Source organism: Myxine glutinosa, chromosome 4 (genome assembly GCF_964187855.1).
Source record: "Myxine glutinosa chromosome 4, kmMyxGlut1.1, whole genome shotgun sequence".
In the NCBI taxonomy this organism is placed as follows: domain Eukaryota; kingdom Metazoa; phylum Chordata; class Myxini; order Myxiniformes; family Myxinidae; genus Myxine; species Myxine glutinosa.
The window spans coordinates 39,383,730-39,402,496 of record NC_136264.1 but is presented as its reverse complement, the minus strand read 5'-3'; the positions used below and the strand labels follow the sequence as shown (position 1 = coordinate 39,402,496).

At 40.3% G+C, this 18,767-nt stretch overlaps 2 protein-coding genes across 2 annotated transcripts in view; one reads left to right on the top strand and one right to left on the bottom strand.

Moving 5' to 3' along the window:
• Positions 1 to 10,144, bottom strand: part of LOC137424598 (GRIP1-associated protein 1) — a 70,535-nt gene extending 60,391 nt beyond the window's left edge. Inside the window, exons 1-3 of the mRNA XM_068112202.2 lie at positions 9,946 to 10,144; positions 5,901 to 5,967; positions 5,742 to 5,803 (exon numbers count right to left, since the gene is read on the bottom strand). Coding sequence (XP_067968303.2) covers positions 5,742 to 5,803; positions 5,901 to 5,967; positions 9,946 to 9,987 — 171 coding nt within the window. The 5' untranslated portion in view covers positions 9,988 to 10,144. The remainder of the gene's footprint in view (positions 1 to 5,741; positions 5,804 to 5,900; positions 5,968 to 9,945) is intronic.
• LOC144891699 (uncharacterized) overlaps positions 1 to 18,767 on the top strand; it is a 1,187,956-nt gene that overhangs the window by 1,002,797 nt on the left and 166,392 nt on the right. The gene's annotated exons all lie outside the window — the stretch shown is intronic.

Sequence of the window (18,767 nt, the reverse complement as noted above, 5' to 3'; positions counted from 1 at the left end):
CTTAGTGGACAGGTTAGTTGCAAGACAAGGACGAATTCTTTCAATTTTAGTGAAGATCCGAATCTGGATACGAGAATTTATTTTATTTTTTAAGTGATACTTGGGCATCCTCCGACTGGGCATCCTCCGACTGGGAATCCTCCGTCGTGCGAAGTCCTTCCTTGGCACACCTGAGCTCCTCACCACATACAAGGCTTTCATCCGCAGCTCAATGGAATACTGTTCCCCCCTTTGGGCCGGTGCTCCTGCCTCACACCGAGCTTGGCTTCACGCTGCAGAAACCAAAGCTTTCAGAGTCATTGGAATCTCCTGCGATGAAGCTAACTCCGAGGGCCTTTCACTCACTCACCGCAGGCAGGTTGGTGGTCTTTCTGTCTTCTACCGACTCCTCTCTGGCCTTGCTCCCCCAGCTCTCTCTGTGCTCTGTCCCCCAAATATTCCTTCAGGTCGCACAAGATCTGCCAGCAACCCTCTTATGGTTAAACTGCCAAAATCTAAGCTCTCTGCTCACCTTCACTCTTTCATTCCCCTTTTCTCCCACCTCTGGAACAAACTCCCCCAACTCCCTTCAATCCCACTCCTCCCTCCAGGTCTTTAAAACAGCTGTTCACCACCATCTCTTATCTTCCCCCATCCAAAACCTTGATCTTTTCTACCCCCGATAATTTACCCCAGATACACTTTTTTGAAATTACAACTTCTTTCCTGGAAGTCCTTGCAGTGTCCATATGTTTTATACCTCTCCCACCTCCCCCCAAGCCCTCTCCCTCCCACATTTCTCTCGATGTCCCTGCTCTCAAATGTTGTGTTTGTGTCCTTCCCCCTCTCTCCCCATCTTGTCTACCGCTCCCCTTATTTTGTGTTTTATGTGTCGGTTTGACTTTTTGTGTGATTAATGTTAGCTCTTTCACGAGCCTCGATCTTGTATACAAAAAATAAAATAAAATAAAAATACTTCACCAATGCGAGATGGGGCAAAAAACAATATATAGCATGATATCTCCAAACGTTGGGGATGAATTATGACAAAATTTGTTGTTAATTTTGGTTTTGTGACGTCACTTTAGTCTCCGTAGCCAGTTACCTCCCAGACTCTCGAACCACAATGTCCCTGAGGCTGGTCATTTTCTGCTCAATCATACGAAATTACATAATTGCTAGCAATGAGTACAAGTGCAGAAGTAATTTATTGAATAAATCACCAAGCTGGACTATTCGTCTACAGAGATACCAAGAAAATGTTTTGCTACAAAATCAGGATGTAATCCTGATATTAATGGGTTTCTGAAGTATTACGCTCTTTCTCCCATCGATGTCCTTCTTCGGATTACTCTCATATCAATAACACTAGCAGACACCCATGGAACTGAAAATCTCCCATTTTTTTGTTGGTGTATCGGCAATGAAGTGCTGCCTTGGATGCTCCAGGAAGTTTGTGTTTAGTAAAGGAAGGGCATGGCGATTGTGAATATGACAGGTTTGACGATGCGTTCCAACTGAACTGCATGATAATCATATGACAGTGGGTGGAGTCAGCTTTCCTACTAGTGACGTCGTTGTGGGTGGCGACAGGCCAACTGTCCAACCCATGGGTGGAAAGAGAGAAACAGATGGACAGAAAACTGCCGCTACATTAATATATAGATGATCATAAATCTTGTTAACATTTAACAATAAACGATAGCAATAAACATTGTGGAACTTCACCACTTTCACAAATATTCATCATGTTCACGTAATTGTGAACGTGGACATGATGGAGCAATGTTCATGAAAGGCAAAGGGAGCAGTTAAAGTGTCATTTTCCTTTCATTTTCTTTTATGACAGAAATGGATTGACACCAGTCCACTTATAAAAGCCCGGTTTTGACTTAACGGTTAAGGTGGCTGGCTTAAGATATTTGGGTCTTGAGTTTCAGCACCTGTCTTGCCGTTAAATAACATCAGGTGGGTTGACTCAGCATATCATTCTTCCGAGGTCGTCAAAATGAGTACCAAGTTACTTTAAACAGGGGGCACTGCGTCAGCGGCACAGCCGTGCTCCCAGCAATGATGCAACCAGCAGCCACAGGCTGCATACAAAATAATAACAGTCCAACGTTGACTCTTAAAGAATGTCAAATCTATTTATGGTGAAATGCAACCCATTAATCAATCAAGAGGTGAAGTTTTTAAAAATGCATCAATGATCATTTTAAATAATTCCGAAGAGAACATTTTCATACATTTGGGGAAAAGTTCTTCAAAAGCATAATCACAGATTTTTTTTTTTTTAAAGTACAAAGGAGTTTTTCCACTGCAGGGTGTACAACCTGTGGTACTTCCAAATGTTAAATATTTAATCTGCACCAAATGGCAAACGAATAAGAAATGGGACTCTATGACAGAAATTATTTCATTAAATTGCTATTCAAAAAATGCTGGAGTAGATGCAATTATGACTTTTGTAGGACATGTTACATATAAAGAGAAAAAGGTTTGTTAATCCGGCATCTACATGGACAACTAAAACGGCACTGGGTAGAGAGCATACTCCCGCAAGGCTGAACAGTTTACATTTTGTATCCCACTGATAGGCCGGATCTGGATTCGGACATGAATCAAAATCTAATCGGCTTGTTCTTGTCATCTACTCAACTCATCCACCAAGTTTTGTAATAACCCATCTCCAACCTTTTGAGATATCGTGCTATATATCGTTTTTGGCCCTAATCTCTCAATAGTGAAGAATCAATGTAAAATTTCTCGTATCGAGATCCACATCTTCACCCAAATCGAATCAATTTGTCCTTATCACACACCCAACCTGCCCACCAGGTTTCGTCCAAATCCGTCCATAACTTTTGTAGATAGCCTTCTCACAGCCAAACAAACAAGAGGCGAAAACATAACCTCGTCCATCTTCGGTGGTGGAGATGATAATGGTTGATAGTCCCACCATCCTCTACAGCTAATAAAAGGGAGTGTGCTCACGTGCAGTGGGTGTGTGTTCAAGACAATGGGCATGACCTCATAAATAAAGATAATTGAAAAATCACCTTTTCACATCACGTCATGGCTCAAGAACCATCTTTACTGGCAGGTTCAGGTTGATGTTGCAATGTGACATCCTAACTCGGATAGAGCTAAAAACAGTCCTAAGCCAGTGCTGCCAGCATCACTGAGGATCATGTGACATGATCAAAATGGCATCCTCCATGCAGAAGGTGCTTTCATGAAGATTTATAAGAATACAAGCCCGATATCACATGTCATAGATAAACATATATGTATAAAGCCCGTTTGTAGATACTTATCTGACTTTCCCAGGATGTCGACCATTTGTTTGAGTGCACTTCACCTTGTATTTCTATTACTGCACAATTTATACGACGTGCATAAAGACACGTCCTAACTTGTACAAACCCATCACAGAAAATTTGTCTTCCTCTTACCACATGTTTGTCATTTTGAAAAAAAAGCACGAGTCACATGATCTCGAGCATAAATTATTCCTAGTGGTTGCAACAACAAATGCCGTCGTAACAAAATGGTAAAACGATGCAGGTAGGCAAACATCGGTTTCAGTGGGAGATTAACATGGAGCATCTTAAGAATTTGTGATGTGCCAAAACTAGCTTAACAGAACAAAAATGTTTTAAACCCCTTGTTTGTACATGTAGATGGAGAATACCGACTGCTGGCTCAAGTTGTAACATGTCAAGTATATAGTGCACATACAGCTGCCAGGTGTTCCACTTACTCGTGATCACTTGAAGGCAGTTCTTTTTTATTTAATAAAAAGTTCCAACAAAACCAATATTAGGTGAGGGGGACGGAAGTGTTCAATTTCTGCTTTAATAAAAGGTTTTAAATTTCTGAATTGTGCGCTTGTTTTCAATTTCAATTCTTCCTGTCGTATAGTTTTCTCATTCCAATTTATCCTTTGTTATTTGGACTGTCAATGACGCTCTCCAAACGAATCCGTTGCTATTATGAAAGTACCCACATGAATGTAGTGGGAATGACACGATTTGTCAATCTTGTTGTACCAACTCGCACCACGCACATTGTATGTCGCTCTTCCCTTCACCCCCTCGCCCGTCATGCGTCCGGATGTATTATTCTTTCGACACAAGATGAAGTTATTAAACAAAGGTGTTTTAGGGAATTTAGATCTTAGCTGGTCTGGTGATGGATGTTAAGGCAATGTTGATTAAAGAAGAACAGGTCTCCAAATGCAGGTGTGGCATTATGGAGTAGCACAGGTATGATGGACCAAATGGCCTTTCCTGAGAAAACATATTGTTAATTTTCTTACTTTGTGTTATTTTCTTGCATCTTGTTCACCTACTCTATTTTCTTACTTTGTGTTACTTTCTTGTATCTTGTTCACCGACTCTATTTTCTTTGGTGTAAAAGAAAAAGTAGAAAATATTTTCTCATGATCCATGCCACATTCTCAAAAGTCAAACTGACTTTATGCAAAAAAATTTTTTTAAATGAAGAATCCGTTAAGGCAACACAGTATACGTTTCTTTTACTGAACCCTACTTAGGTACAAAAAAAGAAAAGAAAAACCCAAACATGCCAAAACATGCCAAAATTAAAAAAAGAAGGCTTATAGCCAGCCATACCCTTTACATAATTACAAACAACCCCATCATAGCCATTCTTAAAATACAGAAAGTGTTTTCAGTAGTAAATGGTATTGTATAAATCGATGCAGGTCGTTATGATTCATCCAGTCGAATTAAATCGGTAAAAGTTTATAATTTAAAAAGCTGAACTTGCAAGTCGGTAGAAGCTGCACAGCCAGTTAGTTCATGTTCAGAACAAGATCCGGAAGGATAGGAACCGTGACTTGGTGTATGTGGAGTCCCATCATGCACTGACACCGACATAGGCGAAACTTGGCAAACACATAAGGCCTGCATGAACCAACATAATCGTCCAGCTTATGAAGAGGCTTTGAACTCTGCCGTAAATACCCACTTGAACCTGGATGGGCACAGCTTTGACAACAGTCAAGTGGTCATCTTAGAAAGAGAAAAATGTGGTTTGCTCGTGGTGTAAAGGAATCCATTTGGAAAATAGTTGAATCACCATCTCAACAAAAGGGGTGGTTTGCGATTTAATCCATCACATAAGTGGGACAGGGCTACCGTATTACATCTCTCACGTTGTCTGCAATTGTCATGGGATGCCCGGATTGGTCAATAGACCAGTTCACCTTACCAACGGTTGAGGTCACGTGGCGATTTTCAAGCTTCTTCTTCACTTAAACATCTGCGATGAACAAGGCAAGTAGATTCTCGCCGAAATGCATCCGGCGTCCGGATGCTTTGTGTGTACGACTGGCTCTACCGACTGTACGACTGGCTCTACCGACTTGTAAATCCAGCTTTTTCAATGATAAACCATTGCTGAAATGGTATAGAAGTTTGCAAGCATTCACACACAATCAGAAAAATGCATTTTATTCATTTCAAATGTACTATGTGGTGCAGACATAATTTTGAGGACTAACCAAAGTTACCAAAAGGTCATAAAGGGCTTCATGTCTCTCTCTCCATAGTGATGGCCATTACGCGGTTTACTAAAGAGTTTTATAATTATAACCTAGTGATGAAGAGGAGGCAATCCATGGTTGAAATTTGGAAAGTGCACGACGTGTGAGCTCTTATGGAACTATAAGTACTTTGACAACCCCATCTGGAAACATTACAATCAAAGTAAAAGACAGATAACTTTTCCATTACCTTTTGTGCTTTTGTAAGGTCCTTCTCTAATATAGAGACTTCGTTACGGACAGCATTCAATTCTGTAAGGTTAGGAAAGCGGTTAAAATAACTATGATGGAGGGTTTAAGTAATTACTCGAAATATTATTGTTTTGTGATGTCCGAAAAGTGTTCTTACCTTGCAGTTGCTTCTTTGTTTCATCAGTAAGTTTGTAATTCTGACTCCTCAATTCTAGCAACTGGGCCTGCAGATAAAGCATGGCATTTTATCAAACAACATGGGTGGGAGGGGTGACAAAAACCTGGTAAAGCATTTAATACATCTTTTAGAACAGAGATAAGACAGAATATAGGCTCACGGAAGGGCAAGTTGACAAAAGGAAAAAGGCAATATACCGAAAGTGGGGGTACAAGTGGACGCAACAAGGGAATGAAGCTAACTGAATGATCAGATTCATTGGAATCTCCCGTGATGAAGCTAACTCTGAGGGCCTTTCACTCACTCACCGCAGGCAGGTTGGTGGTCTTTCTGTCTTCGACCGACTCCTATCCGGCCTAGCTCCCCTAGCTATCTGTGCTCTGTCCCCCAAATATTCCTACAGGTCACACAAGATCTGCCAGTAACCCTCTTCTGGTGAAATTGCCAAAATCAAGACTCTCTGCTCACCTTCACTCCTCTTTACTCCCACCTCTGGAACAAACTCCCTCACCCTCTTCAATCCCACTCCTCCCTCCAGGTCTTTAAAACAGCTGTTCACCACCATCTCTTATCTTCCCCCATCAAAAACCATGATCTGTTCTACCCCCGTTAGTTCACCCCAAATCCACTTTTTTTTTTTAAATACCGACTTTTTTATTTCCTGGAAGATCCAGCAGTGTCCATGTGTTTTATACCCCTCCCCCCCCCCACCCCCATGACTCCTCCCCCCAAGCCTTCCCCCTCCCACAGATCTTCCATTGTCCCTGTTCTCTGCTGTTGTACTTGTGTGCTTCCCTCTGTCTCCCAATCTTGTCTCCCGCTCCCTTTTTTGTATGTTTTGTGTGTCCGTTTGTTTTTGTTTTTTTGTGATTGACGTTAGCTCTTACACGAGCCTCGATCTTGATTCAAAAATAAAAAATAAAAAATGAACGCACAGGAAAAGAAGAGAGAGGATGGGAGGAAATTAAACAGAGAACCTGCAAAAAGAGGGTTGGACAAGGAGGGTGTACAGGGTGTCCATAAAGTCTATGTGCCCATTTGAACTTTTATAACTTTTGATGCACACATTATAGAAACAAACTATAAATGGTGCATGAAAGCATGATTCATAAACTTCTTATAAGATACAGTTCAAATTTCTAGGCTTCAACGTAACTGACATTTTTCATAATATATCTTTCAATCCGATTTTTCAATTTGTTGAAAACATTCTGCAGTTGGTGCTGAGTAATTTCAGGAATTGAATTTGTGATAGTAGCCCTAAGTTAATCCAATGAATGCGCTTTTGTTGAGAGCAACAGTGCTACATAGCCAAATAAAATATAGTACAATGGAGACAGTACAGGCGAACAAGGTCACCAAGTAATTGGTCCAAGACTATCCATCCACTTGTCTGGGAAAACATCATTCAAGAATCGTCACACATTCGAAGCATAGTAGCAGGAAGCCGAGTCTTCGTGGTAAAAGGTGATATGTGAAATACCTAATTGGCGTAGTTCAGAAACAAGGATATTCTACAAAATTGTAAAGTAGGGTTCAGCATAGACCGTTGCTTCCTCCAATGATATGTGACTGCCTGAGAGAACATCAGACATTCGTTTTTGGTATCTCTTTAATGTTGCCAGACTTCTTGAGGTTTTTCTGTCCCCCAAATACTATAATTGTGGTGGTTGATTTTACCAATGATGTAGAAATTGTCTTGTCCGAAAATATCAACTTGTCAGGAATCCCAGCGGAATTGTGAATTTAACAACAGCAATAAAACAGTGTTAACTCAAACGGCACTCTTCGACGTCACGACGTCAACTGATATGCCTCCGCCCACATCATTATAATACTTGTACAAAGTTTGATTTAAATCCATTCACCTGTTCCCAAGTTATCACATTTTTACATGGCATGACCTCTGATGTTTGGCCTTTGACCTCAGGACCCCAAAATCTAATCTGTTAATCTTTACATCATTATACATACCTGTATCAAGTTTGAATTTGATCACTTCAGCCGTTCTCAAGTTATAGATATATTACAGACTTTGGCCTTTGCCATCTTTGACCAATCTATATCTCCCTCCCTCTATCAATCTATATCTCCCTCCCTCTCTCAATCTATATCTCCCTCCCTCTCTCAATCTATATCTCCCTCCCTCTCTCAATCTATATCTCCCTCCCTCTCTCAATCTATATCTCCCTCCCTCTCTCAATCTATATCTCCCTCCCTCTCTCAATCTATATCTCCCTCCCTCTATCAATCTATTTCTCCCTCCCTCTATCAATCTATTTCTCCCTCCCTCTATCAATCTATTTCTCCCTCCCTCTATCAATCTATTTCTCCCTCCCTCTATCAATCGCTGAATTAACGCCAGGGGGGTTGACTCAGCCTGTCATCCTTCGGAGGTCGGCTAATTGAGTACCAGTTCACTGGTAATTCCCTGCTTGTCGTAAAAGGCGACAAACAGGGTTGGCGGCAGGAAGGGCATCCGGCCGTAAAACATTGCTTCAAAAAGGTGACCAAAAAACAACAACAACCACGGTGCCCGAAAAAGGCCAACCCCCACTTTGCGGGGAAAAATGGCCTCTAAAAGGTTTTTTTATTTATTTATCGATCTATAACACCCTCCCTCTATCGATCTATAACGCCCTCCCTCTATCGATCTATAACGCCCTCCCTCTATCGATCTATAACGCCCTCCCTCTATCGATCTATAACGCCCTCCCTCTATCGATCTATAACGCCCTCCCTCTATCGATCTATAACGCCCTCCCTCTATCGATCTATAACGCCCTCCCTCTATCGATCTATAACGCCCTCCCTCTATCGATCTATAACGCCCTCCCTCTATCGATCTATAACGCCCTCCCTCTATCGATCTATAACGCCCTCCCTCTATCGATCTATAACGCCCTCCCTCTATCGATCTATAACGCCCTCCCTCTATCGATCTATAACGCCCTCCCTCTATCGATCTATAACGCCCTCCCTCTATCGATCTATAACGTCCTCCCTCTATCGATCTATAACGCCCTCCCTCTATCGATCTATAACGCCCTCCCTCTATCGATCTATAACGCCCTCCCTCTATCGATCTATAACGCCCTCCCTCTATCGATCTATAACGCCCTCCCTCTATCGATCTATAACGCCCTCCCTCTATCTATAACGCCCTCCCTCTATCAATCTATAACGCCCTCCCTCTATCAATCTATAACGCCCTCCCTCTATCAATCTATAACGCCCTCCCTCTATCAATCTATAACGCCCTCCCTCTATCAATCTATAACGCCCTCCCTCTATCAATCTATAACGCCCTCCCTCTATCAATCTATAACGCCCTCCCTCTATCAATCTATAACGCCCTCCTTCTATCAATCTATAACGCCCTCCCTCTATCAATCTATAACGCCCTCCCTCTATCAATCTATAACGCCCTCCCTCTATCAATCTATAACGCCCTCCCTCTATCGATCTATATCTCTGCCCGACTATCTTTTTCCTCAAAATATTGCAGAACATGTTACTGTTACTGTTAATGAGCTCCTCGAATATCTGCACCAGAAATCTTTTGGAATATATTTGCACTCGTAATGATTTCATAATTCAAGCATCATCCATCATATCATCATCATCATCATATCATCCATCATCCATCATCCTCATCTACATTATACCACAAATATTGCTGCATGTAGGTTATAGATACGAGAGCACCTGCTTCGGAATAATGTAATCATCCGCTACACGACAGTTGGAACAACCAAGGTATATACAGTACATCGCTGACCAATCAGCACAATCATTTCATCCACACCGTTCTTCATCGACCTATTTTTGGTCCTCGATCAGTATTATTGCCTCGAATCGTGTGTAACACGATCACTTCCCCCGTCAAGTCCAAACAAGCAGAATCTCCTGCGAACACTTGGACAAACCGGTAGAGCCTCAATCCACGGAATGAAACACACACATTGACATTGAAGGGACGCACACCGTACACGTACGTATGAAAGTAGTCATAAATACCGACCTGCATTCGCCCGAATTCCTCATCAGATAAGGACTGCGCCATTGATTCGGCTTCGGACAATGTCAAAGGTAACAGGGAAAGGTTAAACGCGTATTGACATCGCGCTCGGCAATGAGGAAGATCGTGACACACACAGCACACTACACTACTCAATACTCATGCCAGTTAACCCTTCACCTCAGCGAAAACCGACAAAAGCAGTTATCATTCGCGTTTACCTCATTAACGACGATTTATTATAATACACATTTGGTCTTAGTATAACTCTTGTAAATTTTTCATAAGCAATTAAGGTAATAAATATCATAATAATTTGTGAATTCGCACGGAACAGTGCTCTGCAGCTTTTACACCGCTTATCTTGAAAACCCATTCATTAATCGCAAAGACATGACAACACCAGGGTGAGCGATCAATTATGGATGCATATTGTAATTACAAAATGAACAACAACGAGCAATCTGAAATTGCAGACCCTCGCCAGGACATGTACGTGTGGTGTTTGTTAGCTGCTGTGTTTGTGTGGTGTATTGACAACAGAGATTTATGTTCATACAGCACACAAACAGACCTTTTCGGTTTTATTACCTTCGCAAAAGCGGAAGGTTATGTTTTGATCGCTGTGTATTTATTTGTATGTCTGTGTGTGTGTGTGTGTGTATGTTATTCGCATAACTCAAAAAGTATTCAACCGAATTGCATGAAATTTGGTGGGATGATTGGTTATTATACGGGACACATTTGATTAGATTTTGGGAGCAATCGGGTCAAAGGTCAAGGTCAAGGTCACGAAAAGGTCAAAATCGTACAGAACCGTAGCTGCGGCGAAGGTATGCGCTCTACCGAGTGCCCGTTCTAGTTTCATATGGATTCACATTCCAATCACATGTATGTTATAGACGTACTCCCATTCCAATTGTACGTATTCTATAATAGGTATAAGCCTACACACATTCTATAACTAGAACAGCACTCAGTAGAGAGCATACCTCCACCTGGTTGGCCATATCACTCAATGGTGAAGAATCCCTTTAAAAATTCTACTAGCTGGATTTGGATCCGGATCTTCACCAAAATTGAATCGATTCTTCCTTGTCACACAAGCAACCTGTCCAACAAGTTTCGTCCAAATCCGTCCATAACTTTTTGAGATATCCTGCTATCTATCGTTTTTGGCCCTATCTTCCAATGGTGAAATTTCACTTAAAAAATTAAATAATTCTCATATCCGAATCCATATTCAGATCTTCACCAAAATCGATCTATTTGTCCTTGTCACTTGTCAGACACCCAAACTGTCCATCACGTTTCGGTCAAATCCATCCAAAACTTTTGGAGATATCCCGCAATGTATCGTTTTTGGCCCTATCTCCCAATGGTGAAGAATCTTTTAAAAATGAAATAACTCTCATATCCGAATCCATATTCAGATCTTCACCAAAATCGATCTATTTGTCCTTGTCACTTGTCAGACACCCAAACTGTCCATCAAGTTTCGGCCAAATCCATCCACAACTTTTTGGGATATCCCGCAATGTATCGTTTTTGGCCCTATATCTCCCAATGGTGAAGAATCATTTTAAAATGAAATAACTCTCATATCCGAATCCATATTCAGATCTTCACCAAAATCGATCTATTTGTCCTTGTCACTTGTCAGACACCCAAACTGTCCATCAAGTTTCGGTCAAATCCATCCAAAACTTTTTGGGATATCCCACAATGTATCGTTTTTGGCCCTATATCTCCCAATGGTGAAGAATCTTTTAAAAATGAAATAACTCTCATATCCGAATCCATATTCAGATCTTCACCAAAATCGATCTATTTGTCCTTGTCACTTGTCAGACACCCAAACTGTCCATCAAGTTTCGGTCAAATCCATCCAAAACTTTTTGGGATATCCCACAATGTATCGTTTTTGGCCCTATATCTCCCAATGGTGAAGAATCATTTAAAAATGAAATAACTCTCATATCCGAATCCATATTCAGATCTTCACCAAAATCGATCTATTTGTCCTTGTCACTTGTCAGACACCCAAACTGTCCATCAAGTTTCGGCCAAATCCATCCACAACTTTTTGGGATATCCCGCAATGTATCGTTTTTGGCCCTATATCTCCCAATGGTGAAGAATCATTTTAAAATGAAATAACTCTCATATCCGAATCTATATTCAGATCTTCACCAAAATCGATCTATTTGTCCTTGTCACTTGTCAGACACCCAAACTGTCCATCAAGTTTCGGTCAAATCCATCCAAAACTTTTGGAGATATCCCGCAATGTATCGTTTTTGGCCCTATCTCCCAATGGTGAAGAATCTTTTAAAAATGAAATAACTCTCATATCCGAATCCATATTCAGATCTTCACCAAAATCGATCTATTTGTCCTTGTCACTTGTCAGACACCCAAACTGTCCATCAAGTTTCGGTCAAATCCATCCAAAACTTTTTGGGATATCCCGCAATGTATCGTTTTTGGCCCTATATCTCCCAATGGTGAAGAATCATTACCTTCGCAAAAGCGGAAGGTTATGTTTTGATCGCTGTGTATTTATTTGTATGTCTGTGTGTGTGTGTGTATGTTATTCGCATAACTCAAAAAGTATTCAACCGAATTGCATGAAATTTGGTGGGATGATTGGTTATTATACGGGACACATTTGATTAGATTTTGGGAGCAATCGGGTCAAAGGTCAAGGTCAAGGTCACGAAAAGGTCAAAATCGTATTTTTACCAAGTACAGAACAGTAGCTGCGGCGAAGGTATGCGCTCTACCGAGTGCCCGTTCTAGTTTAAAAATGAAATAACTCTCATATCCGAATCCATATTCAGATCTTCACCAAAATCGATCTATTTGTCCTTGTCACTTGTCAGACACCCAAACTGTCCATCAAGTTTCGGCCAAATCCATCCACAACTTTTTGGGATATCCCGCAATGTATCGTTTTTGGCCCTATATCTCCCAATGGTGAAGAATCATTACCTTCGCAAAAGCGGAAGGTTATGTTTTGATCGCTGTGTATTTATTTGTATGTCTGTGTGTGTGTGTGTGTGTATGTTATTCGCATAACTCAAAAAGTATTCAACCGAATTGCATGAAATTTGGTGGGATGATTGGTTATTATACGGGACACATTTGATTAGATTTTGGGAGCAATCGGGTCAAAGGTCAGGGGGGTCACGACCTTGCAAAATGTGCGTTTTTTGTCATAACTCGGTCAATTCTTATCCGATTTGCATGAAATCAGCACCAAACTGTTCACTGTTCTGTTCCCTACACTCCCATGCCAAGTACAGAACAGTAGCTGCGGCGAAGGTATGCGCTCTACCGAGTGCCCGTTCTAGTTTAAAAATGAAACTAGAACGGGCACTCGGTAGAGCGCATACCTTCGCCGCAGCTACTGTTCTGTACTTGGCATGGGAGTGTAGGGAACAGAACAGTGAACAGTTTGGTGCTGATTTCATGCAAATCGGATAAGAATTGACCGAGTTATGACAAAAAACGCACATTTTGCAAGGTCGTGACCCCCTGACCTTTGACCCCCAACCGCTAACAAGGGTAATGTCTTCACTGGGTCATGTCGTATATCACAAGATCGGGCATTGAATTCTGAACATTTTGGCATTAGTTGCATGCCAATTGGATAAAAATTGATCGCGCTATGGTAAAAATACGATTTTGACCTTTTCGTGACCTTGACCTTGACCTTTGACCCGATTGCTCCCAAAATCTAATCAAATGTGTCCCGTATAATAACCAATCATCCCACCAAATTTCATGCAATTCGGTTGAATACTTTTTGAGTTATGCGAATAACATACACACACACACACACACAGACATACAAATAAATACACAGCGATCAAAACATAACCTTCCGCTTTTGCGAAGGTAATAACTCTCATATCCGAATCCATATTCAGATCTTCACCAAAATCGATCTATTTGTCCTTGTCACTTGTCAGACACCCAAACTGTCCATCAAGTTTCGGTCAAATCCATCCACAACTTTTTGGGATATCCTGCTATGTATCATTTTTGGCCCTATATCTCCCAATGCTGAAGAATCACTTAAGAAATTATAATAGCCGGAAACGAGTCCGGATCTTCACCAAAATCTAATCATTTCGTCCTTGTCGCATACGCTACATCTCTGCCCAATTTCGTCCGAATCCGTCCACAACTTTTTGAGCTTTTTTTTTTGAGCTGATTTTTGAGGAATGAAAATATAAAGATGTCGAGTTTAAAGCAGAATGAGGAAATTACGTATCGTAAGGGTTTCCATCCCTGACATTCGCGGATTCCGCAGTTGCAGTTTCACCATTTGCAGTTTTTCCATTGACTGGATATAGCAACATTCAGACTGGGTACTTTTTTTTTTACTCAAGTCATTCACGAACCGGCTGTCCATGCCTGAAGTCCAAAAAAATTAATACTGTACTTCCATTATTTGGTAACTGGTATTCCCACCCAGGTCATGCTATGTTAAACTAAAGTATCAAACAATCCCGGCTACAATGACAGTTTGTGTGTTTGTACTGTTGTCTGTCCCCCTTCATTTAGGGTAGGTTTTAATGGCTTTGAGTAGCACTTTAGGAGGGATTTGAGTGGGGTTAAAATGGGCAATCTTTGAACTCAACTGTGTGGCCACCAGTTAAAACACCTAAAAGACTCCGACGACCCAAAAGACCCAAAGGACCCAAAATACCACAAGGACCAAGAAGACCCCAAGAACTCCGAAAGACCCCGAGGACCCAAAACACCCAAAGACTGAAAAAACCCCAAAGACCCAAAAACCCAGAAGACCCTTAAAAATACCGAAGACCCAAAATATCCCAAAGACCCTTAAAGACTCAAAATATCTCGAGGACCCAAAAGACCCAGGGTCTGACACTCTAATTAGTGTCTTCTATAGGCGCCCACGGAACTACGTAACTTCCGGCTAGTGCACCCTTCACGACAAGTCACGTGATTGGATACGTTGAAAACAAACCACAAAAGGGCACGTGTTACAGCTTACTTCCGGTAGTCTCGCCCTCACCTATTGCTATTGGTAATGTCGATGGTGGCTTGCTAATGCCTCGGTCACAAATGGCCTGCGGCATGTTGGCGGCGGCCGTAAGTCCCCAAAATTGCCATAACCGTGCGGTGGCCGCACGGTAGATACGGTAGCCGTGAGGCGATCGCACGGTTTTTTGCTCGTCGCAGGGGCTTACGATTTTTTAAATTTGACATTAAACTTTGTTTCCGAAATCGCAAGGCCGTAGGCCGCAACCCCACCGCATGTAGTATCGCAAGGTCACTGTACGGTTGCCGTGAGGTGACCTCAAGGTCACCTCACGGTTTTTACCAGAGGCGGCCCTGAACTACAACTACTAGGACTTTGAACTGTGTACTGTGAGTGACTAGTGTTATGCTTTGTTTATATAGAGACAACAAAAATTATTGGTGAAGATGTCTATATATATGTCATATGAATAAAGAGTTTTCCATGTCATAATAATAAAGAGTTTTCCATGTCATAATAATAAAGAGTTTTCCATGTCATAATAATAAAGTTTTCCATGTCATAATAATAAAGAGTTTTCCATGTCATAATAATAAAGAGTTTTCCATGTCATAATAATAAAGTTTTCCATGTCATAATAATAAAGAGTTTTCCATGTCATAATAATAAAGAGTTTTCCATGTCATAATAATAAAGAGTTTTCCATGTCATAATAATAAAGAGTTTTCCATGTCATAATAATGAAGAGTTTTCCATGTCATAATAATAAAGAGTTTTCCATGTCATAATAATAAAGAGTTTTCCATGTCATAATAATAAAGAGTTTTCCATGTCATAATAATAAAGAGTTTTCCATGTCATAATAATAAAGAGTTTTCCATGTCATAATACAGACTTGGCATTTAATATGGAATATTTTTTTTGTGGGGGTGAACTTACTTTTCAAGATGACTTAGAACCAAAAGTTCATTGGAATTATGTTGAAATTATTCTAGATTTTGATAATGTGACCTTTAAAAGAAACAAAAACCACATTTGACATTTCGAAGCAAATAAATTGATCCTTGAAAGTGATGTAAACCGATATCGAACTCAATTCATGGACAGTACTGTGTTAAACTTCTGTACGTTTTCCAGAAGTATCTCTTTATTTTGCACATTAGCCAAAATTTTTTTAACAAAAACAAAAGTTAAATTACGACTTGGATTACAGACAGTAAAATTACAGTTCAGTACTTCGTGTAACCCCCACGAGCATTCAGGAGAGCACGTACACGTTGAGGCATGCTGTTCACGAGATTTGCCAAGGTTTGGACAGGAATCGCTTGCCATGCAGTGACAATAGCCTGCTGCAATTCACGCACAGAGGTCGGCTGCTGGTCCAAGTGGTCGATTTGACGCGTTAATTCTGCCCACAAGTTCTCTATTGGATTCATATCCGGGGACATGGCAGGCCACTCCATATGCTCTACACCACGGTCAGCAATAAAGTGCTGGATCATGCGAGCACGATGAGGCCGTGCATTGTCATCTTGGAAGACAAAGTTTCCTCGAAAGGCTGCACGAGCAAATGGAAGCAATGTTTCTTCCAGAATGGCCCTGTACTTGAACTGGTTCAGGTTTCCATTCAGAACAACCAGGTCAGTTTTGCCCCCTGCATGAAAAGCAGCCCAAACGGTCACCCCACCACCTCCAGCTTGGACTCTTGGCACTATACAATCTTTACTGTAAGCTTCATGCACTTGTCTGCGCACTCAGACGCGGCCATCTTGACGATAGACCAGAAATCTAGACTCGTCACTGAAGATCACGTGATTCCAGTGTCCTGGCTGCCATTGACGGTGCTCTCTGGCCCACTGCAATCGGCGCTGGCGGTGTTGTCTGGTCAGGCGTGGCTTTCTCAGGGGACGCCTGGCACGATAGCCTGCTTGAATCAGTCTTTGGTTGACTAGTCTTCTGGATGCAGGCACATTTGTCAGTTGCTGCCACTCAGCCCTAAGCCGATTAGCTGACTTGGTACGGCCATTGCGGACTAACCGTTGCAGCTGGCGATCCTCCCTCCTTCTGGTTCTGCGGGGACGTCCTGGCCTCGGCATTGGAGGAGGGACACCCCTCTGAGCATTTTGTTTCAGGATCTTTGACACCTGACCTTGAGTGATGCCATACTGCCGAGCAATAGCACGCTGTTTCATGCCGTAATTTCGTTAAGCCACCACTCCATGAGAAACAGCATTGTCGAGTTGACGGACAATCTCCAGAGGAAGCGGCAATAACTTTTGGAGACGTGCAGCAGTTGTTTTCCACTAATACAGAACGCAACAACCCTTGTATACCTGACTGTGAAGCCAATCATCAAATGCACCTGTCCGTACATTTTGCCACGCCACCTGTGATATAATCCTGTTGTTGACTTCTTGCTGCGACAGACAATCAGTGACATGGTTCTTTAAACAAATAAATCGCCAAAGTGTTAAAGAAACTCACCAGATTGATATACTGAGTTAAGAAAGTAAACCCAAGTCAAGAAAAAATATATATTCCATATTAAATGCCAAGTCTGTAATAAAGAGTTTTCCATGTCATAATAATAAAGAGTTTTCCATGTCATAATAATAAAGAGTTTTCCATGTCATAATAATAAAGAGTTTTCCATGTCATAATAATAAAGAGTTTTCCATGTCATAATAATAAAGAGTTTTCCATGTCATAATAATAAAGAGTTTTCCATGTCATAATAATAAAGAGTTTTCCATGTCATAATAATAAAGAGTTTTCCATGTCATAATAATAAAGAGTTTTCCATGTCATAATAATAAAGAGTTTTCCATGTCATAATAATAAAGAGTTTTCCATGTCATAATAATAAAGAGTTTTCCATGTCATAATAATAAAGAGTTTTCCATGTCATAATAATAAAGAGTTTTCCATGTCATAATAATAAAGAGTTTTCCATGTCATAATAATAAAGAGTTTTCCATGTCATAATAATAAAGAGTTTTCCATGTCATAATAATAAAGAGTTTTCCATGTCATAATAATAAAGAGTTTTCCATGTCATAATAATAAAGAGTTTTCCATGTCATAATAATAAAGAGTTTTCCATGTCATAATAATAAAGAGTTTTCCATGTCATAATAATAAAGAGTTTTCCATGTCATAATAATAAAGAGTTTTCCATGTCATAATAATAAAGAGTTTTCCATGTCATAATAATAAAGAGTTTTCCATGTCATAATAATAAAGAGTTTTCCATGTCATAATAATAAAGTTTTCCATGTCATAATAATAAAGAGTTTTCCATGTCATAATAATAAAGAGTTTTCCATGTCATAATAATAAAGCGTTTTCCATGTCATAATAATAAAGAGTTTTCCATGTCATAATAATAAAGAGTTTTCCATGTCATAATAATAAAGAGTTTTCCATGTCATAATAATAAAGAGTTTTCCATGTCATAATAATAAAGAGTTTTCCATGTCATAATAATAAAGAGTTTTCCATGTCATAATAATAAAGAGTTTTCCATGTCATAATAATAAAGAGTTTTCCATGTCATAATAATAAAGAGTTTTCCATGTCATAATAATAAAGAGTTTTCCATGTCATAATAATAAAGAGTTTTCCATGTCATAATAATAAAGAGTTTTCCATGTCATAATAATAAAGAGTTTTCCATGTCATAATAATAAAGAGTTTTCCATGTCATAATAATAAAGAGTTTTCCATGTCATAATAATAAAGAGTTTTCCATGTCATAATAATAAAGAGTTTTCCATGTCATAATAATAAAGAGTTTTCCATGTCA